General features: G+C 29.1%; 1 protein-coding gene across 2 annotated transcripts; it reads left to right on the top strand.

The window, feature by feature from the left end:
• Positions 1–27,989, top strand: LOC127721448 (valine-rich protein-like). 2 transcript variants are annotated; one of them, XM_052228184.1, is made up of 27 exons: positions 1–93; positions 786–800; positions 5,513–5,542; positions 9,589–9,600; positions 10,174–10,188; positions 10,816–10,929; positions 11,415–11,438; positions 11,910–11,927; positions 12,379–12,444; positions 12,816–12,833; positions 13,382–13,393; positions 14,154–14,177; positions 14,481–14,534; positions 14,936–14,959; positions 15,360–15,437; positions 15,914–15,937; positions 16,492–16,551; positions 17,347–17,358; positions 17,736–17,807; positions 19,932–19,997; positions 21,398–21,442; positions 22,183–22,287; positions 23,500–23,748; positions 25,226–25,318; positions 25,800–25,818; positions 26,995–27,022; positions 27,742–27,989. In XM_052228184.1, exons 1-24 carry the CDS (start codon positions 60–62, stop codon positions 25,297–25,299), a joined length of 1,245 nt encoding a protein of 414 aa, XP_052084144.1. In that variant the 5' UTR covers positions 1–59; the 3' UTR covers positions 25,300–25,318; positions 25,800–25,818; positions 26,995–27,022; positions 27,742–27,989. The 2 variants fall into 2 exon arrangements, with proteins under 2 accessions (XP_052084144.1, XP_052084145.1); XM_052228185.1 differs by lacking the exons at positions 19,932–19,997; positions 21,398–21,442; positions 22,183–22,287; ... (1 more) ...; positions 25,226–25,318; positions 25,800–25,818 and adding an exon at positions 18,391–18,429.

Genomic DNA, 27,989 nt, shown 5'->3' with positions numbered 1-27,989 from the left:
TAGAAGCCCGTCGATTTATCCTTGGAAAAACTGTGCGCGCATACTGCAAGGAACAGAAAATGCTGCCAGTTGTCTTATTTATTTCGCTTTTTGGTAAGTTCAATTTGCTGGATTTAATAGAACGGACACAATTATAAATTAAAAAAATAAATATAAGAATTGGAAGATATATATTTAAAACGAAATAGATATAGAAAAATGTTTGGTTGAAATTCTAAATTGGAGTTATAACTGCAATTTCAATATTCATTATCAAATTTATAATTTCAACACGGTCGTCACTGATGAATCTTATGTAGACTAAACGCGCATCTATGATATGTCGCACTTAGTTATAATAAGACTGCAATATTGACGAGATTTGAGTATTTACCAAAAGAATTTCAATTAATATCTCTCGTTTCAGATTTAAAATAAATGTGCATATGTGTCATGTAATTATGAAATAATATCTGTAAATATTGTAAACTACATGCCTAAAGCTTTCCTCTCGATTTCTTTATGTTTAAACAATACTTAATGATGAAGATACATGACATCAATTTTTGAATTGATCGTTACAAACTACAAAACAATTAATCTCACAAAATGAGTAATTCAGAATTTCTATAATTTTCAAGGCATAGTTTAAGACTTACTCACTTTTTCTTTATATAGTGTTGCAAATTGTTTAATATAAAAGAAATCACTGTACTGATTATGCCCATAATGGTTCCTCTATTGGAAATAAAATTATCTATCTATCTTTCTATTGAATACTATATATATATACTTTTTTATTGTAGCGATCGGAACTTTGGGTAAGTCGATAGTTATGAATTTAGTTGTATACAGAAAAAATGCCATGCTCATGCACACATACTACTTTGAGAATCTGTTATAAACCTTAGACAAGATATATGAAAAATCGAATTAGACTTCGTCTTAATACATTTAAGTACTCCCTAAGAGTTTCGTGGTTTTGATTTTCGAGTAAATATTCGCCATAATCGCATGTTTATTCTAAGGTGATAATAGAATTTGTGAGATAAATACGACAAAACATTCTATTTATTTTTATACAGACTGTCACTTAAACAATATTCTATCTATCGTGTCGATCAGACTTACATGTACACATCACACAATATGGGCTGCTAATTCTGTACATGTACATACAATGAAGAAAACGGGTACTAAATACCAGTCTTTGTTTAACTAGTATAACTCTTTACAATATACAGTTAAGCGTCTTAGTTTAAACACAGTCTTCTTTAAACCGTATCTAGTCATTTTTTTATTCATGTCCTTATACGTGTTATCTAAATGAAACTATGTTAGCTTTTTTCCCCAAAAGTTGACTTTGAAACTTCATTCTCCAATAACATTATTATAGTTTTTTGATTGTCGGGCAACTGTTCAAAAAAAAATATCACATACATAAAATTAAAAGTTATTATAATATAACGAAAGTTTTCAATAGATACAAAAACCAAACTAATAAAAGCTTTAAGTTGTTGCAAAGGGGAATAACTCCAACTAAACTTGATAATCGTAAAGATTCAGAATAAAAAAATGGTACAGGTATTTTTAAGTATAACTTGTTTTTACGTTATAATTTGTTTCCTTTTTTGTCATGCCGGAACCTCTTGTGGCTGACTGTGCGGAATGGGTTTAGCTTATTGTTTAGGGCCGTGCGTTGACCTATGGTCGCTTGAATCAACTTCATTTGGACTCGATAGTTGTCTCAGACATTGGCAATCATACTGCATCTCTTTGTTTCACAAAGACTAAATAGATATAAATTAGAATTAACATCAACAGTCGCGTATAATACAAAAGAGTTAAATACAGATTTAATTCAGTTTATTAAGGCACATACCTCTTCTCATTTTGGGGTGGGGGAGGGGAATATTTATTATTTTTTCCTTGGGACAAATAAGTTTTTCAAATTTAATTATTAAAAGATATATTTAAATAACATCCGGAACACGATTTATTTAAAGAAAAAATAATGTTTATTTTAGGATAAAAAATTTATTTAAAAAAACCATCTCCCCACAAAATTAAAAAAAAAAACAATAAAAATAAAGAGAGAAAAGGATGAATGGTCGGAGCCCAATCAGTGTGTTGTATCAATTATCTTATCCAAATAGATGTATACATTATCATTTAAAGATATTTTCTCTTAACCACAACATTAATAAATCATAATTGAACATTACAAACATTTAAAACATAAGACATTACAATATATCAAGTTATTAATTAAGCATATGTTTAACAATTCAAGAAACATGTTTAAATCTGTCATAAAACAAACCAAACTGTAACCTATCTGTCTGTGAGGTCTAAATGTATAACTTCGTTTTCTAAAATCAGTGAAAAAAGATTTGTTATTTTGCTTTCGCCTAATGTGGTGTTTCATAAAATGAGTGCGTATCATATTTGGTAATTTCTAATCTAAAAGAGGAATTTCTATTAAAGCATATTGCATTACTGCACTATCATCTAAAAACAACTTATCCGATTTGAAAATCTTTAGAATGTTCGCTCCTCTGTTTTAAATAAGGGAACTTAAAAAGTAGAAAAAGTTACAGGGTCGTGTCCTTGTGCAAACTTTTTATTGACAATGCATGGATAAAACTAGAGGATTCCGAACATGTGACAGAAAGTCAAAAACAAGAGTAGCAAACATCCTTAATAGGAATATTTCAAATATAATAGAAAGAGGTACATACAAAGTTCGAATGCAACTTTTCCAAGCCTTGTCCAATTTGTTTCAATAATATCAAATAAAATGAAAAAAAGATTGCTTGAAATTAATCCCTTAAATAAAGAGCATATGCAAATTATTTCTTATCAAATGAATTGTATCCTAAAAACAAATGCATTTTAAAGAGAAACAGACATGATCTTTCATAAAAATACTCTTAGAATTATTATACTTGTAGTAATAATAAATCTATAACATCTCCTACGATGGTTAAAATCTCATTTTAAAGAAATAAAACAAGTGCATTGTAGCACAAGAGGCAAATCGTGTTTTGTTAACAATTTCCTGGAAAAGGCATGTTTCATATTTATTTTCATGATCAAATATTTTTGACAGAATTTATCATTTGACAGCTAACATCAAACATCAAAACAAACAGGCGAAAGTTATATGCCATAATTAATATAATTTGATGCGCACGTAAACATCCTCTTTTTGTCAGATTGATAAGCAAGATTTACTTTGACATGAAGCGTAAGCTTGACACACTACAACAATGCATTTGAGCTTTCATCTGTACCGAATGAATTAGAAAAAAACCCATGAAGATGAAATATGAAATTTTATTGACACATGACCTTCAAAAAAAAAATTGTCATGTTTAAACACGGAAATTTATGAATAAAATTTTTTATTTAAAATAAAACGTAGGTTACTCAATCTTAAAACTTTAACTGTCAAATATGAAAAATTAAGGACAAGTTTTTACTGTGATGTTTTTGAACCCGAACAAAAACTCTTTTGTAGTTTAAAGTGATTTATGACAGAATGCCTTATAAAAGAATGGAGAAAATGTTCTATAGAAATTCTAAATAACTGTTATGCCATTTTTCTTCTTACAAGTTAACTTGTTTGACTGTATACTGCTTGACTTGCACTTATCAGCGAATAACACTATAAATTGCAGAGCAAAAGTATATCAGGACTAAATGGTTATTCCCCCTTTTTATGTATTTGTTCCGGACCATATGAGTATTTGGACCATACGCGTATGGTCATGACCATCTGCGTATATACTCATATGGTCCGGGTAATTAACACGATCAACTTTAAAAAGTTGTACAACATAAATTAAGAGTTTCTCAAAAATTAAATTTTGACGTATTCAATCATATTGTAGCCATTGTTACATGATTAATTTATTAAAGTGAATATTACTTGAAGTAAAAATTATAGTGAAATAATATTTAAATGGTCAATTTATCCATGCGAATCGCAATCTGTCGACTTTGGAAAATTACTTCAAGAAATATCTAAATGAACTTTAAAACATAAGTTAATTGCTTAACGCACATACACTTTGGTCACTGAACACTCTTTCTTTTTTTTAAATTTCTTTTGGTGTTTAAATTTGTTTTTAATAAATCATAATTTCTTTAAAATTTCTAAATGTTTTTAGTTAATTTGTTCATGTGTTCTTGATCCTATAGGATCCTAATAGGAGCAAGAATACATAGTTTAAAAAAAAATAAGCAGAAATAACAATTTAAAAACTAAGAAAACAGAAAAAAAGACCCATACCCCTACTGCATGTGGTGTCACTTACGGGCGAATATCGGCAGTATAAAGGCGATTTGAATTGACTCTAAGCAAATAAAAGATATCAGATACACTAATAGTCAGGAATTCAGATAATAATTTGTGCTGTTTTCAGTTCATAAAATGAGATGTGTGTTTCTGCAAAGGAAGATAGAATTATTCGAAAAATATCTATATGGTCTAAATACTCATATGGTCCGGCCCGTTAATAACTAAACAAGTATAATACTCGTATAGTCCGACGATACGCGTATGGTCGGACCATATGAGTATACGCATATGGTCATGACCATGGTCCAAATACTCATATGCTCTGGAACATGTTTATAGATTCTCTACACCATAATCGGATCAAGATTATATTAGAAATTTGAAATCGAGAATTATTTTTTCATTTATTTATTTTTGACCCAAGACAATCTGTCATTATTATTTCTATCAATATTCAAGATTTTATACAAAACCTCAAACAGATACAGATTTACAAGAGTACAATGTAGTTACACGCATACGATACAACATAGTGAGACAGGACTGAAACAAGACAAAGATGACTAGTTAAAATCGTAGTTGTATTATTTTTATTGAGAATTTACAGTGAGAGAAAAAAAAATCATATCGTATGAGTACTTAAAATGGCATTTAGAAGAAAAGAAAAACAAATCATCAAAAAACATCAAAGGATAATTTTAATTGATATACTTAGAAAAAGCGGGAAAGAATATAGAATACAGTGATAAAAAACACATCTTGTTTTTGCTATTTTAATGAAAAAGAAGAGATGTTGTGCATTCAATTATTACACAAAACATGTATGCACTTTATAAAACTCAAAGCACTGTACACTTTTTATTGCTTTTATTCGGGTCTACAAAACGGAGAAAAGTTTAGGTCGGCCATCAGCACGGATTTGATCGGAATCTATATGTGCATAAAAGAGATCAGATGCAGAGTATCATTATCAATGTTCTTTGCCGGGAAACATTACAATGTTTTATGAGGGGTAACATTAACAATGTTTAATGTGGGGTAACATTAACCATGTTGTATGAGGGGTAACATTATCATTGTTCTTTTTGGGGTAACATTACAATATTTAATGAGGGTAACATTAAAAATGTTTTATGTGGCGTAACATTACCAACGTTCTTTTTTCGGGTAACATTGCACTGTTGTATGCCGGATAACATTAAAAATTATGTTTCTTGTTATTTTCAGGGCATGCACCTCCACCACTCCAAAAGAAAAGTAAGTGTACTTTTTTCAGCTTTGATTACTTTTTAGTATGCAAAACTTTTGAGTCTTCAAATGAAACGGTGATAAAAATTCATATTCAGAATTTACTATCTAGTTTCATCTTATTAGGTGACACATTTTCAAAAATGTTCATCATAATTAATGTTTAAAGATCTTTGTGGATGAAAATTATTTATACATTATCTAAGTCTCATATGTTTAGCTAACATATGGATATTGTTTATATCTACTTCATTTGAAATCTGGTGCATAATTGTCTCTTTGACAATCAAATCACATCTCCTTGAATCTAAGTATAATTCTGTTTCCAAAACTATTGAGGATAATAAAGATTTTTTTAAGAGGTCTTTTCATCGAGGAAAACATTTTATTGATTCTTTTGTTTTATAAAAAGAGGAGGAAAATGTTAATAAGTTTTGTGTTGATACAACAATCTGCTACGATATGCAAGAGGATTGCTGTTGTAACTTTACAAGCAAAGAAATTTCCCCGTTCAACATGTAGCAAGGGAAAACAACATGAATTGAAATTATTTCTTTCATATATTACATGTAAATATGTTTGTGTTTAGTAAACATCAACACGGACTTTTGGAAATTGAATACAGTTAACACAATGACGAAACATATAAATAACTTCATTGTTTAGACAGAAACATGTAGTTTTGCATAAGCTTAAACTATATTTGACAAGTTATATTGTTTTGCTTGCCAAAAAAATCCTATAAATCACAAAATTGCATTGCTTCTTAATTGCCTTGATGTTTGACAACGGTGACATTATAGTAATTGATTAAAACGCCCTAAGGATGTTGTATTCCTTGTCATTTGCAGTCCGATAAACTGATCAATATTCATCACAATGTGTTAAATCAATATGAAAAAAGTAAAATACCAAAAATACCGAACTCCAATGAAAATTCAAAATGGAAAGTCCTTTATCAAATGTCAAAATCAAAAGCTGAAACACACCAAACGAATGGAAAACAACTGTTATATTCCTGACATATAGTCCAGTAAAAAATAGAAATAAAAGTAAATTTTGCTGTTATTTTAGACTAAATGTGGTATAGCTATATCTATAGCAAACCCATATAGAATAATTAACAGTCTTTACTGGTAATCATACCACATCTCTTTATTTTTATATTCGTCTTGAATCTATATCATTTTAGGGGATATAATTTGGAAAATAAGATAACTCTTTTAATCAGTAATGCGTTTTTAAAAGTCCGTTTCATCGATGCGTTTTAAGCCCTTATATGTTACAGACGTGACTTAATCTGTGATGCTTAGTAGTGTAGAATGTATTAATAAAAATGGGTGTAACAAACGCAGGAGTGATTTGGAAGAGATATGTACCGTAACCAGAATCTTCCTCTTCAATTGAGGAATAACTGCCTTCTTTTTTTTATTAAAATCAGTAAATAGAGGAGTTTGGTATATAAAAAAATGACAGTAATACGAAATAAAAAAAAACCCCACAAAAACGACATTACAGGTGAACCAAGGTCTTCAAAAATAGACAAAAATGTCAATACCAAAAAGTCGAGCCAGGAATCGTCCCGAAAATTTTAAATAAATTTAACAGTGATTATAAAAGGTCTGACATCAACTTTTAATTCCCTAAATAAAACTTCATTTCATACCCCAATATAGGTCTATGAGTCAAACAATACAATGTCAACTGGAAACATTATAAAAGGTTAAAGAAAATAATTATGATACATAAAAGAAACTCAATTTTTGCTTTGGCTAATTCACCGGAAGTTCATGAACCCATAACTGCACAATAAGGCAAAAACATGACATTGTTAACCCTGTGTCATTTTTATTGAAATAATAAATTTTCGCATGACAGAATAAACGATATTGAGCAATTAATGCTTGTCTTATTAGACAACGTATGGATACGTTCACCTATATTTGCCTCACAGTCGTTTTATTTGCATTTTATTACAGCTTAAATATACATGTCATACAAGACTGCAATTAAACCCTTTCATCTCTAAGTATAAACTTTTTTTGATGTTATGTGTCGGAATTTTATAGCACTTTTACAGAATTAAAAACTCGATTCGACATGTTGAAATATCACGTAATAATAAAAACATGTTAATTTTTTGGCAGACTATGCATATTTTTACTTTCGCATACAAATACAATATCAATGTTTTCTAAATATGTACTGATGCTATTGTACTACAGCAGTGCATGACATTCAATACTAATCAAATGAATTCTAAGTTGAAACTTAAAAATCATAAATATGTGTTACTGTCGATTAATTCCATAAAAATCGATAGTTTGAGATAGAGTTATAGCCCTTTGTCAATGGTTGAAGGAGAACGTGCACAAGTTCCTACATACATCAACCAAATTATATTGTAATACTGTTCACTTAACCTTATGAAAAATGTTTTCTGAACAATAATAATTTGCATTGTTTATTTGATCACGACGATTTAACTTAAAGATCTCTTATCTGAGACTTGATTGTACCACGTGTTTTAATTTGGTTGATAAAAAACTTTGCCATCCAATATGGCGGCTACGGTGAATAACTCAAACTAAGATAACATAAATTGAAAACTGCCTATAATAGGTATTTTTGTTTGTTTGTTCATAAACCAGATACATTTGATTTGTTAAATGCATGAAATGTTCTATGTATTTCAATAGTTTGACAAAGTCGAAAGAATTTGAAGAGATCAGCATTCGAAAACTGTTCAAATGATTTCAGCAATACACTTGTAGAATTGTAAATTCTGTTTTAAGATAATGAAAACAATTTATTCAAGGATAAAACTTTTCACCCATTCTAAATTTTTTATGAAGTAAAATTATAAACAATATTATTGTAACACTATCAAAGATCTAGGTACAGTTGACCTGTTAAAAACAAGCAAAAGCTTGCATTTGAAAATTATTTTGACATCCGAATCATTTCTACAAACAAATTCGTCTAGACAATGTTGTTTTGTAGTATTCTTGCGTATGTAAACATGAATAAGACACTCGATGTTGATCAAAACACTTGTAAACAAGTGACACACATTCTTAGCATGTGTTATTGTGTAATCTGTGATTGCTTCGTTTTCCTGATTAGATCAAAACTGATTCATCGAATGTCAACGGAAATGTTCGCTGTCTTCATTGTCAAGTGCACTAAGGCAAATACATATTTGTGACACTGCTAAATCTTTAAGGATGTAGTTAGGTGAAAGTAAAAAAAATCTAGAATTTAGAATTGATACTATAAGTCAGAAGAACATTAGTAAAGGAACAAAATAAGCTAAAATGTTGATAGGTTATGGAACTCCTTTTTGCGTCATTTGAGTTTTAAAAAATGGCGGGAAAAGGCTGACTAGGACTTTTTCGTTATATTTAGCATTGGCATTATTTGGGTCTTAAATTGTAAGAAAAGAAATCTAGAATCTGCTTAAATTTTGGCAATGACCTTTTTATGAGCTATTGAAGTCTTTTATAAAAAGAAAAGTGGGTGATATGGGACAACATATGTTACCTTGTATCGTAGGGAAAAACCCAAAAGAGTCCGCGAACATCTGACAAAAATTCATAAACCTGACCTAACTACATCCTTAAGTATCAATCCATATAACAAAATGCATGTTTGAAGAATAAGATTTGAATGAATAGCGTACAAATATTTAATTCGTTATTTGACCACGCATCATGAAATAGGTAATGGTTTTTCTTATACTGATTGTTCACAGAAGAGAATATTGACTTGAAAGTTACAAAGTAAAGCGGCGCAATCATTGGGTTATTTCCCCTTTTTAATAAACTCTTCATACTTTATATAGTGTATTCCATATCAGTTATATTTCCTTTGAAGTATATTTTAAGGTGGAGTTATCTCGCTTAACTATTGTTATTCTTGATGTGTGATCTTTAGATTCAATATAAGAACATATTCACGAAAGAAAAATATTTCAATAGATAATTAGAATAAATAATATATAATTGAAAATGTATCTGAATTTGTATTGTAATGCATATATTTGTTCATTTCAGTTGTTCACATTCGTGAGTACATTTTACTTCTAATTATATAAATTCTTAAGTCTGATTAAAGCCAAACTGGAAACGAAACAACGTCAGGTTAAATTGATTTTACAACTGGTTCTTAATTTCAAAACCATATGTTCCTTTAACTTGGTACCAGATGATAAACAAAAAAAAGTTATAAATTATAGACATGTTTTTTGTATTTAATACAGTCACCTATCATTGTATTCTTTATTAATTAAATATATATTTCATTTTATATAAATCCAAATAATAATTTGTAGATATTAAGTAATTTTAAGCCTAAAAACTGTCAAATTTGTTTCTTTTGGTACATTATCATTGTTTCAAAATCAACAAAATATGAGTTTAAAGCTGGGAAACATTTTTCTAATAAAAGACTTTCAAGGAAATCAAAAAAGGGAATTAACCATTTTTATTGGTTGGCTAAAAAGTTTAGAAATAAGTGTTGTCTTCCATTTAATATACATATTTTATGAGTTAGGTGCGTTTTTCAAGTCGAATGTTCGGAAATCCCTTATAGATTAAATGCTTTCTTAAATAATTACTTACCTTTTTTTTCCATTGCAGCAATTCCGAAAGCAGGTTAGTATTATCAAACATATGTTTTTTTTTATTTTAAGAAATATGAATTCATGGTATTAACTATTCATTCAAGCAATGAAAAATATAAATTTCTAACTCAAAACCCCTCTTAATAAATAATCCAACAAGACACAGAAAAGTATACGATGCACGTTTCATAAAAATGAAAGCAATATACAAGACAAAATGATAATGTCAATATCAAACAAACAAAAGTTTCCATTAATGAGAATGGTCGTGTTTTCTTATGTCAATTGTTTTTGTATATCAGATTGTAGTAAATCAATAACAAAACGCAAAAAAAATAGAAAACAAAGCAAACATAAAATAAAACAATATAATAAAAAAGACACAACGCGGACAATATCAATTGATAGTAAGAGAAGACAAGATAACTCCGTAATAAAAAAAACCCACCAAAAACTCACTCAAACAACCACCAAAAAATTATACGTAAAACTATATCACTAAAAAAAAAAAGAAAAAAAAACATTCTATTTAGACACATTTGAGTTATGGCAAAGATACACACCCTAAAAAGTCAGTTGAAAAGAAAATATTTGTATTAGGCATATTAATCATGATTCTCAGAATAAAAAAGAACCCAACTTTTATTTATCTTTTTAGTTGTAAGACACAAACCACTCAGACAAGATAGGGCACATGATGTTCACCAACATGTTCCACTTAAAAGGACTGAAGTTCGACGTGTTAACCAAGTGGTTGATTTAATCCATGAGGGTAAGTTTAATGATCGTAAAATTGAGAATGGAAATGGGGAATGTGTCAAAGTGATAACAACCCGACCAAAGAGCAGAAAACAGCCCAAGGCCCAAATGGGTCTTCAACACAGCGATAAAATGTAATGTAATAATAAGGTTATTTTGAAGGAGCATATTGATATGTAAATTCGACTGACTCACTTACAAACTTTATGGAGTCCATAGTTAAGTTTCTGATTGAAAGCTCGAGTTTATACAACAACATTTTTTAAAAATTATTTATCATTCCAATAAATTGCACTACAAATAATGAATAAAACTCTTAATTCAATAAATATATATATGAATTTTTAATGAAGTAAAATCTTGTCTCTTTGATAAATCTTTATGTATGATACAATGTAAATTACATTTATATGTTTTCGGCTGAAAATCTGATATACATGTACCATACTGCATTATGCCCGTATGAGTAATCCATATTTTATTCTATTTCTTTTTCAGTTCCAATGGTTGTTGTAAAACACAGTGAGTACTAACTGCAATAAATATGGTGTACAATTATTATTTGTGCTGAATAAACACTTTATAAATTTGATGCGTCCAAAGTTGTCATAAGTTATGAATTTGTTTACATGAAAAATGATTGAAGATTTTTCTTCAACATTGTTTTAGAAACAGAAAAAAAATTCAATATCTGAACGAGTTTCTGACTCATCCTTCGTATTTGATTAATTTTTTCACAAACCTTTGTTAGTGGAAAAAACTGATTTGGAAAAATTTGGTTATACAATGACTGACAATTTCTTTCAAATTATCAACTTAAGTTTTTTTTAGTAAAAAACTAAAGAGTACATATTTTAAATGTAGTTAAGTTTTAAACCTGTAGTATTTTGTAGTTATTTGTACTTTTAAATTTGTGATTACAACGGTAATGACAGTTTAAAGCGCAAAATGCCATATTAAATACTAACTAAAGCAAATTCTTTTCTCTTTCAGAGAAGTTTTTATCACCTGGTAAGTAAACTATTATAGAAATAATTTCTGGTCTGACTGGTGAATTGATGGAATATTGATTCAAGCTTTCTTATTTTGTTTTAGTAAAAAAAGAATTTGACATAAAACATTCTAAAACATGATACTAAGAATCCATTCATCTTTGTAAAATAAGAAATGACAATGAAATAATAAATTCTCAATAATTTCTTGCTCAAGAAACAATTTAAATGTTTGAAAGCACAATGCGAAATTATTTAGATTATTTCAAGTATTACCACAATATATGTTTACACGTACAAATGACCCATACAAACAACAAAATAAAACAAGAGGTCAAACAGAGTAAAGATGACATGTTATTACAAATATATTCCAGTGTATATACTACCCTATATATCACAAAAGAATCAATCATACAGATATGATTTTACTCTTCATGTATAACATTTTATATTATAATTTATTTCAGTGATTATACCAAAACCAATTGTTGTAAATGAAGTTCTTGCACTTCCAGTTATTCACGACAATCATGGTAAGTTGAATAATAATAAAAAAAAAAAATCAGTTGACACGTCTATTGATCTATTGATATTTTATTATTTTCAACGGCTTATAAGAACGTTTATCATTTTAGCTAGTTTGATCACCTTTCATCGTTTCGTTCAGGCGTTGCAAGTTTAGAAACTTCTAATTTAAAACGTTTCAATTGAAATATATGTTTCTAAACTTTTTTTACTGAATATATATCACAAAGAGAAATTACATTTACAGAATTTTATAGGCTTCGATATTTTTATATGAAATGATTATTTTTTTAAACAGTTTGATGAAACATGCTTTCCTCAATTTGATGAGATCATATTATATAATGTTTATATAATTTTGATTTTTTTTAAATTTCAGTTGTAAAGGTTGAGCACGGTAAGAATGATTTTAGTTGTTAAGATATCATCAATTAGTATATATGCAGGCAGGTTCTTGAAAGCCTATCGTTAGTTATTAATCTGTAAATGTTTGAAATTCTAAAAAAAACTACCCTGAGAGCGAATAACAATTTGTTGAGAACTGATCGTTTTGCGGAAACCAAATATAATTTAAATGTTTATGAATCGTTACATAGGAATGTTGTTACTTGATGGAAAAAAACCCCAACAACATGTACATGAAGTCGATATCAAGATAAAATAGGACATACAACACATATTAGAAACACGTTTTTTTAGTTCCAAAGGGAAAATATTACATAAGGCAAATCATATAAAAAAATTGATACATTTAAGACATACTTATTACACCTTTAACAAATGTATACACGCTTCAAATTCAAGTTACGCAACTTTAATTAAAATAATACTTAAAAGTAAACGTACCAGTTTTGAATGTTGGATAAGAAGAACACGTTATAAATCAAAGGAAGTAAGATTTTCTATGAATAAAATGGCCTAATATCAACTTTTTTCTATTTTCAGTTGATGCTCCATGTAAGTAAAAATACAACCATCTTCTGCATGTAATGCTCAACAATTATTTTTGCAAAACAATGAGACCAGCATGAACCGTGGTTATTTATTATTGAGAAGCCTTTTGAATATTTCAACTGTTGTACTTAAGTACATTATGTTTTTCACAAAAAATATAAGATGACTAGGTCAGTTGTCCTTTATTTTTGGACACTTTTCTATAGAATGCAACACAGATAATCAAGTTACAAAGACATAAATCAATCAACTGGATACAAGTGGCTTTAAGAAGTTCTAATTGAATTACTAGTAATCGAATATCAATATATTTTGTCATAAAAAGTTCGTTAAAAGAAATCTAGATATAGATTGTTAGTTATTGCACAATTTCACATACCGCTCTTTAAATGTAAAATGAAATTGAATTAAAAATGTTTAGTTTTGTCAATAATTTGTCACAATTCGCTAATTATCATACAAATGAAGAAAAATGATTCTCACAAAATAAGTTGTTTTGCCATTGTGCAATTTAATCATTATCACTATCAGATGCAATATTACTCAATCGTGCAATCGCCGCGAAATAGTCTTTTCATGCTTTGGCGGCGTAAAGCAAACACACATCAATCAATCATTCGTACAAAACAGAAGACAAAATAAACAATTTTTGCAAATCTGAAAACTCAAGTTACTAATAAGCAGTGTTTTAATTGATGAGAATACTATTATATTGTGATAAATGATTTTATATATTAACAATATATCTTATATTATTTTGCAGTTGAAGTTGAAAGGAAGAAATTCGGTAAGAGTTGTATTTCTTTTACTATTGTTGAAATTGAATTTTCTCTAATGTGAATTGAGAATAATATATATATATATATATATATATATATATATATATATATATATAAGACTGGTTAAAAAATATTTTCTTTGTTTAAATCCGTCTGTTATTAGTTTGCATCTTTGTTTTTTTGCCTAAAATATGTTAATATTTATCAAAGCAGCCAATGCTAAAAAAACTCAACATATTATATAATAATTAAACATATGAATTAGTTAACGACAGGATATTTAAATAAATAAAAGTTTGTGTTTTTTTCAGTACCAAAACCATTCACAGTAATCAAACCAGTTGCTGTTGACTTCCTGAAGAAAAGTAAGTATACCATAGAACTATTTACACTTTTGGGTATTTAGCTGAATTTCCTTCGAATGACCTTAGATCTAGTTCCGAATAACCTTCTGACATCATGCACCAATCACTTTTTGATTTTGACATTCCAATACCAATGAAAAAACATATTATTTCATGCCACTGGGACAGTATTAATATAATCATTAAGAAACAAAGACAATACAAAAATATTTAGGATAAAGATTTGTAATTTGACAAGAATTTTGGTTCAATCTCGAAAGTAATTGTAAATCATAATTTATAATAATAGAATAATCTTTTCAATTGCACACAAGTACTTAATTGTACTTTAGTATATAAAAAAACCCAACTGGTGAATATAATAAATAAGATATGTATATTTTTCTTAATTTATTTTTTAGTTACAAAGGTTTACGACAGAAAAGGTATGTATATTAAGTTAACATTAAGGTCGGTTTGAAGTATACACAATTTGTTTTTTTTTAAATTTTCAAATAGCATACGATTACCAAAAAATTGTTGATGAAGTGTGTTTTTGTCCACTTACATTTTTGTACCGACCGCTTGTTATGAAGCACATAATTTATTAAACACGATTATCGCTCCTTTATAAATAGGAACTGATGCTACAACAGTTAAGACAAATAATAACTCAATAAACAATCATTTAATCAGGATGGGATCAGACCACGCTTCATATAAAAGTTCATGAGTTCATTTCTGTTGTTATACCCGTTGATGTGAGCTTGTAAATAAATCTATGTTTGCATGTAATGCAAAGATTAACATTATTGGCTTTCAAATCACACTCATTGTATACTTTAGTTGAGGTCCCACACTTCCATCCTGTCCCATTGATTGCCACAATTGACAAACCAAGACCAGTACCATTCACCAGAGAAGGTGAGTATATTATGAAAAAGGTCAATAAATCAGTTTTACAAATATAGAAATTACAATTAAGAAGTCTCAGGAATATGTATACGGTTACATAATTTCTTATAATGTGATTAAATAATATGGATATTTTCTACGGGCAAAATATTTGAAAGTTGTCCTATGACAATAATCTTTATTTAAGTTAATCGAAATTTATACGCATTCAGAAATATTATATTTATCAACACCCGTAACTTCGTTTGATTTAACAAAGACTAATTCATATTATGAAAATAGAAAGACTCACTCCCTCTGAAATAAGATTGTGGACACTTAATAAATGAATCGAGTGATTGTTCATGCAAAAGAGAAACGGATGATACCAAAGAGATAATTAAACTCATTAGTCGAAGAAATACGTACAAGGCCTGGAAAAAAAAGAGAAACGACCCAAATGATTTCTATACATAATAATTGACCATTTCTTATATCTTTTTCAGTTGTTCAACATTATGACGTTCACGGTAAGTTTAATAAATAACATTATATTCATAACGTATGATGTCAATTTACTGTTTTTAGTATACAGTTTTTTTAATAGACGTTGAAACCAGTAAAATATTTATATTGTCTAACAATATCAACAAACTAGTATGTGAAATCGGTAAACGTTTGAATAGTAGAAATATGTCCATAGCTCATTTCCGTATGCGACAGGTGAATCGTTTGTTTCTAGTTGTGTAATATCATTTCTCAAAACTGCTTGCCGTTAAAGGACTACTCAAGAAAGCATAAAAAAAAATTTATTGCAATGTTATTTTCATTGTTTTAATAAATATTTAAGATCCTCTTTTTTAAAATTTACATTGTACATTTTCAATAGATCAAGATCGTAATAATGCATTTGCTCTATTTATCAAGTTTCACAATTAAGTCAACTATAGTAAACAATAAATATTTATTATAACCAACATGTACCATTATAGTAATGAGTATGTTTTTTTGGTTCAGGTTTGTTACATCCATATATGACAAAAAAACGTAGAATCTACTTACAAATGTCTGTTATTTATTTCAGTTAATGTTCCAAGACCAAGACCAGTCAAACTAACAAGACACAGAACTCATGTTGAACAGGGTATGTTGGAAGGTTTAGCTAGCTATAAAACAAGGTTTAACCGTTCGTCGGAAAACGCCTGTACCAAGTCTGGAATATAGCAGTTGTTTTTCATTAGTTCCGTTGATTGATAACGCTTGATTTAGTCAGTTTTTGTGGACTGCCCCTATTTGAATTTGCTTTGGAGTTCGGTATTTTTGTTATACTCTTTAGATTACTTTTATGCAAACCTGTCGGGTTTAGGATTTACTTTTGGTTATTTTCAATTGCTTCAGCTCTCAACGTTCGCATTAGGTTTTTGATTTTCAAATATGTTGGCCTTGGCGTCTAGCATCAGTGAAGAGACATTATGTGTTGAAATGCTCATCTGGTGCAGTAAAAGTGGCATTGGTTATGTTATTATATATTAATATTAAGGGAGTTCTAAGTTTTTTTTCTAATAACCAGGTATTCAACATACAAAACTTGAGGTTGGACCTATCGCTAAAACTCAAACGTGATTGAGATCAGGTAAACACACCTCATGCTGCACATTAATCACAAGTTTCAAACGATTCAAATCTAATATTCGATATTAAGTGTCAAGGCCAAGAACGCCATACAGCCGGTCATTCTGTCAAATGGACATATATTAACTTTGAATCTCAGCTTATGTTTACATAATCTTGTTAACGCTTTTTCTGTGCTCTTCCAAAATTGACTTTACGCATATTATTTACCATTTTTATATCAACATATAATGTGGTTTGCAAAATCATTGTATATTTATGAATAATAAGCATCTTTTAATATATTGTTTTGTTTTGTTTTTTTCAGTTCCATTCGATAGTAAGTAAACTGTAACCATATGGAGGGTTTTCGATTCTTAGTAAAATACGTTATATGAACAATGAAACTATATTCATTGTTGACTATTGATTCTTGTCTACTAATATATGTATGAAATTTTCAATTTGTTTAAATATCAAAGGACTTTTTAAAATGACAGTATGAAAAAAAATTGGAATTTAAAGAATTTGAGAAGTTACCATAAGGAAATATTATACTGGATAAAAATATGAATTTCATTATTTCATAGCATCTGATATTTGTCTAATTGTAATAGTTCACATTGTCACATGCTGTTAATTGAAACAAATATTTCTGAATTTTCAGCCACATTGATGTTATATAAAACTATATGACGATTTGTTTATTACTTTTAGCACCAAACGTTATTGTTCAGAACAGACCACGTCATCACGAAGTCAGGGAATTTGTTCCAAAGGTCCCACAAGGTATGATTCTCTATAAGCGATTCAGGGGATTGTCTAAAAAAATGTGGCATGACATATTTTAATGAACCATTTATTGAATGATAAAAGATTTGGAAATACAAAATTTGCTCTCTCTTTTGGAACTCCATATATTTTTATATTGTAGTACATCAGTGATTAAAGGGCTGAACAATATTTTAAATTATATTATCTTTGTTAAAATTGAAACATCTTAAAATGAATTTTTAACTTAAATCTCATGCTTTACTTCTTATTTCCAATCCTTGTACGTTTTCAGAATGTATAGAATATATCTGTATGACGTTTATTTTCAAACACTTAAGTGGATAACAAGATGTAATTAGTATATATGTCATTTTCACCAATAACACCAATGAATGTGTATTTAATTATATTGCTAGTCTCAAATGCTTTAGTTTTGACTTAACTGTGTTAGCATTTAGTGGGAAATACTTTCCAGCGTTTCGGATTTAAAGATATTATATATACACACACTTTTGGTCAATATAACCATTTGTGTTGTTATATATTCTGATACATGTATATTCCTCTTGATAAATCTTATGCATATTAATTTTCATAGTTCATGTCGAGAAATTCAGAATACCAAGCCCCAAAAAAGGTAAAGAAAAACGACAGAAAACGTAGAACACTATCTTTAACACGGTACTGGTGCTGCAGTGATAGTCTAACAATATCTTTAAATAGTTTAAAAACTTATTGCATGTTAGTTTTAATATCTTTTACTCTAATCTTCAGAAGCGTCACAAAATTGTGTAATACATCGAGAAAAATAGTGCATTATTAGTCTAGCAATATTTCTAAATAGATTTAAAACGAATTGTATGTAATTTCTAATAACTTCTTCTCTTTAATTTACAAAAGCATTCTCAAATTCTTGTTATACATCGAAAAAAGTAGTCCTATATACACTATAGTAATATAATTTTGAATTGGATTCATCAATGGTCTGGTATTAAATATATCCAAGTCTAGAAATATCAAGTTGTAAGTGAAATTAAATGCAAATTCAATATTTTTATAACTGTAACTTTTGTTATTTTCGGGTTAATATTTTACAGAAAGCCTCTAGCAAGACTTTAAAACGAGCCATCATTAGAAAATTAATTTTAAGGATATCATATTTTATCCAATCGAATATAATTATTTTTTCTGAATTTTACTCATACTCATCTATTTTTCTGAGTAGAACTAAATAGTGCATCTTCCTAACATATCTTTTTTCTAAACTTTTGCATGTTTGATTAATGTTTTTCGTAGATTGGTAGTTTGGTTAGATTCATAGCTGTAGCTATACAGTAATTCCTTGAGTTTTTATTTGACTACTTGGTATAAACTATATTCCTGGATGTTGAATAAAATAAATGATTACAAATTTGGTATGCAAAATAAATATGTTTCATATATTTGTTAATTGGTTGTAATCTTCCCCCTAAACATGATAAAAATTTAGAATATAAACAAATGAATTGATTGACTTTATGTGAGACTAAATTTGTTTTTCAAGATATAACTTAAACAGCTTACATGACCGGTCATGTCAATATGGTTACAAGCTTATCATACAATTTTCTTCGTGAACCTTTAAAATTAGTTGGTGATTTCAAATAGGTCATTTGTAAATAAATAAGCGGACCTTAATGATAAAACATAGGTATTTGATAAAAGAACCACCAGTATTGCGAGCTCGTTTACTAATATTCAACGACTAATGATTATCGTGAATTTAGAGGCAAACCGACCAGCATATACGCCATGATGAACGAATGTATTTTTCTTGTATCCGAGAGTTTGGGCGTATGAGAATAAATAAATTTCAGCATTAAGAATACTACGGAGAAGAATTGACATGCCTGAGTTCTTTCTGTCGTTATGGTAAATTGAATGAAATAAACGAATGTTTACCAACGCTACGATATTCTGAATTTCTGTACTGTTGCTACGATATTTGGGATTATTTTTCACAGTCGTGTTGATTATTTCTCACGGTCGAGTTGTTTTGGTCTAGAAGATATAGAACAGCACCATTGAAAAGGTAAATATTTTTTTATTGTTATTAGGATAATATGTAGCACAATACTAATTTTATTTTGCTTTTTTAAGGATTTAATGGCCGAGTATTTGCCGGCACATCTGAAGATAGAGCAGTATCTCTCGAAGCAAATCAATGTAAGAGGCGTAAATCCCACCCTGCAATGCGACCCTTAGCAATACAAACAATATATTGATCAGTTGCATGGCACCAGTTTATTTCGTCAAAATTTTACTTTCATTTGTACTGAATTATGTAAAAAATATGTAAATATCAGGTTGCAGCTTTTATATGTTTTGAAACAACTGTGTATGGATACCATGACAAGGAGTAAGAACGATATACGTAGTTAGGATTATGTTTCTGACACATTCTTTAAAGCGTCTTTCTACAAAAATAACTAAGAACATTCCGTTCATTTTGTACGTATGTCAATTGTGGGTGATTGTTGTTGATGAAGCGAGTTAAGGATAATATCTTGTAAACTGTTAAATATATTGCTTTAAGGATAAATGCATTTATTTAAATGTCTGTCAAGGACATATTCTGCTCAATATCTGACTTTTCGAAATAACCTGCAATGATATCCAAGGACAACATAAAATTATAATTATTAAGAAAAAAATAGATTTGCTTATCTTTATTTCAACCTAATGAATTATGAAAGTGCACTTAAATTAGGTTGTGTTTGATGAAATTGATTCAAGAACAATTTGTGTACAAAGAACAGTTCCCCTATATAAAATTACAAAAGTAAGAAAAACTGAGGAAAATGAATAAAACTGGTGCCTAAATGACATCCTAAATATACCTCGCCATCGCTTTGCTTAAATATATATTCCATAATTATATTTCCTTATTACTACACTATTAGCACCTCTTGTTTGATGCACTTTACATGGTGACTAATTGTCTTGAAATAATAATGGCAATAGTTATAAAGAGATATTTATTCGTTTTTCTCCTCTGATATATGCATGCTCCATAGTTTACTTTCCCTTTTCTGATTTGAGACTATGTTACAAGGCGCAATAGCTTCAGCAGTTGATTATGTAAATAAGGAAATTTCAGACGACATTTTTGTTAAATGGTTAAGATATTATGCAGCAATGTTTAAGCGTTTTGTCAAACTTGAAAAAAAAACACTTGTTGTCTTGATGTAGTAATGACAAAAGGTTGAATGAGATATTTTTCCTTTTTAGGCCTCTTAAATATACATGCACCGTAGCTTACTTTCCTTTTGCGTTTGAAACTATGTAACCATGCGCAAGAATTCCTGCAGGTTCTTGGTTTGTTGATTATGTAAAGAGTGAATTTGAGACGCCGTCATTATATAATTCATTTTATGAAAAAAGGACTAAATGTTAATTAATTGAACCGAAACTGAAAATTAGAATTCAATGAAACTTATGACAATACAATTTCTATATAGATTTTCTTGATCTGAATATACAGTTTAAAAAAACTATAATGCATAATATACGTTATCATGTAAAACAATGTTGTTATATCTAAATTGATACTTTTTTTTACCTAGTTGGTCCAAACACACCTGGACGAACAATTAACGTAAGACGAACAGGTAAGTAATTAATCATTATATTTCTAGTTATTATGGGACAGATGTTACATACTTATTTATTTTTTTGTTTTTTTAATTAAGTCAGCTCTTCAACGTTTGAATAAGATTTCGGATTTTCAAATATTTTGGCCTCGAGAACCACCGAAGAAACATGAGCATCGAAAATATTTTTTTGACATGTCAAGGGGGAAAAAGCCAAGCAAACCTTTGAAATAATTCAGTGCTTTTGATACATTGCTCCTCATACAATTGAAAGTCGTATCAAGTGGTTATTGTCCCCCTAAGAAGCATACCGCTACTAAAAACTCTAAGACGGAGGATAGTAGAAGCTACTCATATATTTATGAATTAGGAAACTTAAGGCACTGAGACCATATTCGATTAACAAATTCGTAGATGTAGTGTACAGATTAAATCAGCCATCCTTATTCAAAACCATATTTAAGTGACAGGAAATCTCGTCTGTGGCTGGCTTAAGCCTTATTATCTATTTTTGGTGTCTATAGGGAATTTCGTGTTCATGATAACTTTGAGTCTTTGTAAAATTTATTCACAATTTTTGTTAGATTTGGCGATGTAGAGATTGACTTATTGGCTGGACACTTGTCTATGTTGACGACTGTATGTTGACCTCTAGATATTTTCCGAATGTTTATATCGTTTATTGCTGTCCCATTGACGTATACCCCAAATATTCTTTTATTCAGATTTCAGATGATGGATGTGCTTATATTTTTCAGTACAAGCTGCACAGGGACCAAGAGTAGCTCCACGAGCTGGAGTAGTAGCCACTGAATTCCATGATGGACGTTCAGGTGAACCAATCGGAGACGGTGCAAGAAGAGGTACATAAAACTATTTTCCTACTCGAGACAGTTTAGTTACTTGATATCTATTCAAATTTGTTTTCTTTCTTTCCTTGATCTTGTAGAAAATTTGTTGTTTTGCAGAAACCATTCGTTCTTTGTGGTCGTTTTAGATTCACAAATAAGTAAGGAAATATTATTAGTTAGGTTTTCTATCGTAGATGTTGTTTAAATGCGACAGTATTAGAATCACCTTAATTAGAACCATTCGTTTAAATTCTGATCACCTTCGATTTAATACTGTTTTTCCTAAAATCACATAAGTATTCCTTGTACAAAAATAACATTTACAATGGTTGCAAAATTTTCAGTACGTACAATTGCTAAAATCTTAAATCTGTTCAAACTATATTTATATCGTAGATAAAAAACCTGCAAAATGTAACTTATAAATTTCAGACATTTTAAAAAGAATAAAATAAAAATAAAATTACAATTAATCTTAGAATGTTCGACATTAGCCATTTTTGTTGTTTATTAAACAAAGTTGGTAGATAAATTTTTTTTTAAAGTTACATAGTACATCGTATTAGTATATGTTTCAGGTATAGATATAGGTATAAATATGAAGTCAAGGGTATACTTAAAACTCAAACAAGACTCAAGAATTTGACACGACAAGTGAAAAGAGTATGCTAAGACATGCGTCGTCTAACTGCATATACTTACCTACCTTGCACATATTCTTTCTACACTATTTATCTATCCACTGTGTCTGTTCATACTGCCCTCAACTGCACTTGCACAATTTTTGCCTAAACACCATGCATAGCACACAGTCATTTATTAGTTATCTCCACAAAAAATGTATGACACAAATAACACATATGCATCCATTAGTCTTTATAACTATACTAATAATATTCTTCAAATTCCTAAAGGTCTTTGAAATGTTTTTCCATCTTCGTGTTTACCATAGCTTTTTTTATTTAAAAAAAAAATGTACAATACATAATCCAAAATATTAGACATTTACATAATCCAAAATACTAGACATTTACATAATCCAAAATATTCCACATTTCAGAGACAAATTTTCAATGTTAAAAGGGCTAATCAAAGAATTTGTTTATATATTTTGTTACTGAAGATGTAATTGCAAAGAAAAGATAAATGTTCAAGTTCCAAAACGTATTTTAAACAAACCCTTTCTTCCCATCCTTCCTCTATATAATCATCCAATTTACACAGGTTTGGGAGTTAGACGTGGCCCAACTATCAGAGTTGGAGGAGGTACCCGACAAGGTGCACCTTTCCCAATCGGAGACCAAATTGTACAAGGTCATGAATTTATAAGAGGTGGGGGAGTTGCAATAGGTGGCGGTGGTGGATTACTTAGAGGAGGAGGGGTAATTGGAGTAGGTGGCGCTTTAGGAGGAGGAGTAATTGGAGTAGGTGGCGCTTTAGGAGGAGGTGTCGGTGGTAGCGGAGGTGGAGGAGGTAATTCTTACTACACTTACTGAAGCATTAGTAGGAGAGAAAGTATAATGTATGATACAAGCAACACACGGACGACACTATAAAATGTTGAGACATGTTTTTAAGCCACGTCCTAATTAACAAATTCAAATCAAGATATTCGGTAAACATTTACAGCGTGGAATAGTACCTTAGCTGTATTTGGCAAAACTTTCCGGAAATTATAGTCCTAATGCCTTTCAACTTTTCAAAAAGTTTTTAAATATTTTTGACAAGAGCGTCACTAATGAGTCTTTTGTAGACGAAACGTGCGTCTGGCGAATACATTTTGTTTTATTCTGGTATCTATGATGAGTTTATATACGAAGAAATCGTTGATATTTTAGCAGAACAATGTGGAGAGTTTGAAGCAGTTTTATTTATTGTCTCGAAAAACATAATAAAAGAGAGGCGAAAAATACCAAATGCACATTCAAATTCATAAATCGAAAAAAAAACTGACAACGTCATTGCAAACATGTTCCCTTTCTTTTCGTGTGTAAGTATATGCATATAACAGTTATATTATTCCGGACGTCCGAGCTGCTTTTCTGGATTTACCTTCATCAGGAACGCTCAGAACCGAAAAAATTTGAAAGTCAAGGACGTATCAGCCCTGAAAACATGCGGAGCTACATAACCAAAAGGGACCTAAAGGAAATATCAACATTCTACTAAGGTCAACTTTTCACGAGAGAGTTGGAACTAGATTTTAAATAACTTATTAATTCATTAACGTGGAATGTAGAGAAAAAAAGTGTTATAAATAATGTCAGTACCAAAGAACTGACTACTAGGCTGACTACTAGGCTAATAATACCCTTGGGGACTAAAAATTTATCAGCAGTACTATAGACCTAATTGATTTATTAACAAACTGTGGAGTTATTGTTGATGACATTGTTTAATGAATATGTTATGTGGATTTGTAAGGTTTAGTAAGAACAAACAATTTTCATTCAAATAAAAGCCATTAAAACTATTTAGGAAATGATATAATTAGTTTTGTAAGTCGACTGCTCTAGCTAAATATTGACTTACATCAAGCGAGAAAACAATGTATTCTATTTTCTTAAGTATTTATGTAATAAACTACACATTTTATTCGTTACAGGCATCAATAGAATATTTTTTACACATCCGTAACCACAACGTTTTAATTGATGAATGACTTTTATCTATCTTTATTTGTTCAGAAAATATTTACTTAACAACACATATAAGACACAACATCTTACAGTATACAGTAGTTTCATGGTTTTGCTACACATCTAGTCGATAAAAATACAAAAAACTCTCATCTTCACAGAATTCGGGTTTTATGACTGTCAAAATGTTTACTAATTTCAATACTTTTTAAAAAGTTGTATGCAATATCAATTTTTGCTCCAGAGAAATACAAGTAAACGGGGTAATGTGTATTTTTTTGTTGTTGAGTATATATAACATTTTTTTTAAGGTGGATCAGGACCCGGAGGATACGGCGGATACGGACCAGTCGAATATGGATATGGTTCTAAAGATGCATATTAGGGATATAAAATAATTACAAGTATGCTCATATGTTTGCAAATTAAATAGATATACTTAATCATATGTTTTTTTAAAGTCCGAAAAGTTATGTTCAAATCTCATATTTCTATAATGATATAATGATTAAAATTTATAAAGTTCGCTATCTACATTATAGACAACCAACTCTTCATTTCAAAGTCAGCATTTTGATATCAGTCATAACCATTGCTTTCATGAAGTTTTCAATATCATTTTGTTTTCATGATTCAATTCCATTGTACAAACAAATAAGAAAAATAATTTCATTGAATGTAATTAGTTAGTACTTATCTTACGAAATAAAAAAGGTAATAAAATACGCGTGTTTTTATCACGCACAGCATGCTATTATGGAGTTAACTTTAGATATTCGTTTGCGTTTAATAAATTTTTCCTGAAAGTTAAAATGTATAAATAATGACTGCATAGATATCATGCTATTTAATAAATAGTTTAAACTGATTTATTATTATTTCTAGGTTACTTGAAGGTTTAGGGGTAAGAAATACTGTTCTAGTATCAGCTCCTACCTCGTATACAATCCACAACCAAGGGTTACTTAAAGAATGTCCCAAATGATTTATGTTATATTTATGCAGTCATATGGTTATTTTGCTTCTTGTTTTGTATCTGTTTATTGATAAATATATGAATAAATGTTGTTGTTGTATGATTTGTTCTCTGTTCAAGTCCAATACTTCCCTTACACTATTACCCTGTGTGCTTTTATTGCAGATTAAACATTAGTACGATTGTTAAATGTGTTTTGAATTATGTTAATAAGAAATAAAAAATCCAACATATATAAGAAGGTACTATTTGAACACTTTTCAGGTGAAATACTCAAAACAACTTTACAATAATGTCCATTTATTCCAAAATGTGGTTTCATGATGAAAAAATGTTTTGAATTTTACATGTATCATTCACTAGATTATCATAAAAGCCATTTTATAAACCTTTGACATTTAATGTTCAAACTTCCCTTAACTTGTAATATTCTATTCAACACCTTTTCTAACTTTAAAGTATGTAATATAAGATTTCGTCGAATTTCAAAGTAGTATGGTGTTATGAGATTGAATGCTTTGGTGATGGAACTGTTAATTATCATTTACTAACATTATCCTTTTGTAAAAGTCTGTTCATACAATATCTATTTTAACGCTTTTCATGTTTTTTCACTTATGATTTAAATTTGATGTAATGTTTATAATAAAATCTTTTATATGTACATTTCACATGTAATATCTGCATTTAACTTCTTTTAATACTTTATTTAAGATGTTATTATTTATTAATTGTTTTTTATTTCCTTGTTTTATATTTTCACCGCCGATATTGAAAAATCCCATGTTTCATCAATTTTCTATAGAATAACATTCAAAACAGTACCTTGATGGGATATGATATTAACCCTAGTTTTTGTGTCAACTTTTTGTCTATGCAATAAGCGTTTCGGAAAATAATTTCTAATGGAGAAATGTTTGAAATTTACATAACGTTAATTTGGTAAAAAAGTTTCGCATTAACTCAAAACGTACAGAAAAATAAAGATAAGCTGTCAGAATAATCCTTTAACTGTTATAATTATATTATAAATTTATTATCAATATGATATAATTGTTTAAAAAAAAAAAAAAAAAAAAAATCATTATTATTTGTTCATTTCAGCCAAATACTGAGTAACAGTTTTTCCTAGGTAAGCAATACAACTAATAAGAAATTAATGTAGACGACAATTAAACAGCAATCCTACTTCACAAGTGGTCTACAAATCATTTGATCGTCAATGTGTAATCTTCGATGATGAATAAGTGTTCATTTTACATTTTAATTAGTCAGAGCACATGAACTTGAATGTTAACTTCTGACTTTCCGTTTTGATTTTTTATTGGAGTTCGGTATTTTTTGTTAATTTACTTTTTACTTTTTCAAAATTCAGAACATATTACACATGTAATTGATGAATTACGAAATCAATAGAAATGAAATATCACTACACATTGAAATTATTACAGTTGTAAAAGTGAGACTTTTTTCCATATCCAAATGCATGAGTTTTCTTCGTTTCAAAAAAAAATATTTGCCTTTAGTTTGACCTTTAAAAAGTGTTAATTTAAAGCTAATAGTGACCAATATAAATGCATACAAACTTAAGAACTAATTATCATTTATCATGCTCAGTATGGGAATATACAAGTTAAACGAAGATACTCGCTTTTTTGTTTCAAATAGTCAAACGCATTGTTGCAGTCTAAGACGTTGCGTGTTATTAGAACATGCCTCGCTATTGTACATCACGTGATTGTTGTCGCAATCAGAACAAAAATAAATGTTTAATTTCTATATTTAGTTATTACTGTCTTTCTTACCTTCACATACGTAGATGATAATAATTCTTTTTTTTTTTCATTGCAGGAGGATTTCTAAAATCTGGTGGCATTTCAGACATTAATTCTCGTTGTTACCACGTTTTACGTGTTTTGAGCATTTGCATACTGTAGATAATATATAACATCGGTTTGATCAATGTATTCATCATCTTCGGGCGTCTAAAATAAATTATATATTTTCCAATATTTGTTACTTGTACTGAACCCTTTTTCATCGAAACTGTTAGATGAAATACATCATTGATTTTATTAAATCTGTACTAGATTGTATTA

This window comes from Mytilus californianus, unplaced genomic scaffold (genome assembly GCF_021869535.1).
Source record: "Mytilus californianus isolate M0D057914Y unplaced genomic scaffold, xbMytCali1.0.p SCAF_12, whole genome shotgun sequence".
Lineage (NCBI taxonomy): Eukaryota > Metazoa > Mollusca > Bivalvia > Mytilida > Mytilidae > Mytilus > Mytilus californianus.
Note: the sequence above shows the minus strand (reverse complement) of the source record. Positions and strands in the feature narration are given on the sequence as shown.

What these genes read in the sequence shown, in the direction of transcription:
- LOC127721448 (XM_052228184.1), top strand. Translation starts at nt 60, where the DNA reads ATGCTGCCAGTTGTCTTATTTATTTCGCTTTTTG. An exon ending in AGTTGAAAGGAAGAAATTCG is followed by an intron (nt 14,178 to 14,480) that starts GTAAGAGTTGTA and finishes TGTTTTTTTCAG; the next exon opens with TACCAAAACCATTCACAGTA. An exon ending in TGGTAGCGGAGGTGGAGGAG is followed by an intron (nt 23,749 to 25,225) that starts GTAATTCTTACT and finishes ATTTTTTTTAAG; the next exon opens with GTGGATCAGGACCCGGAGGA.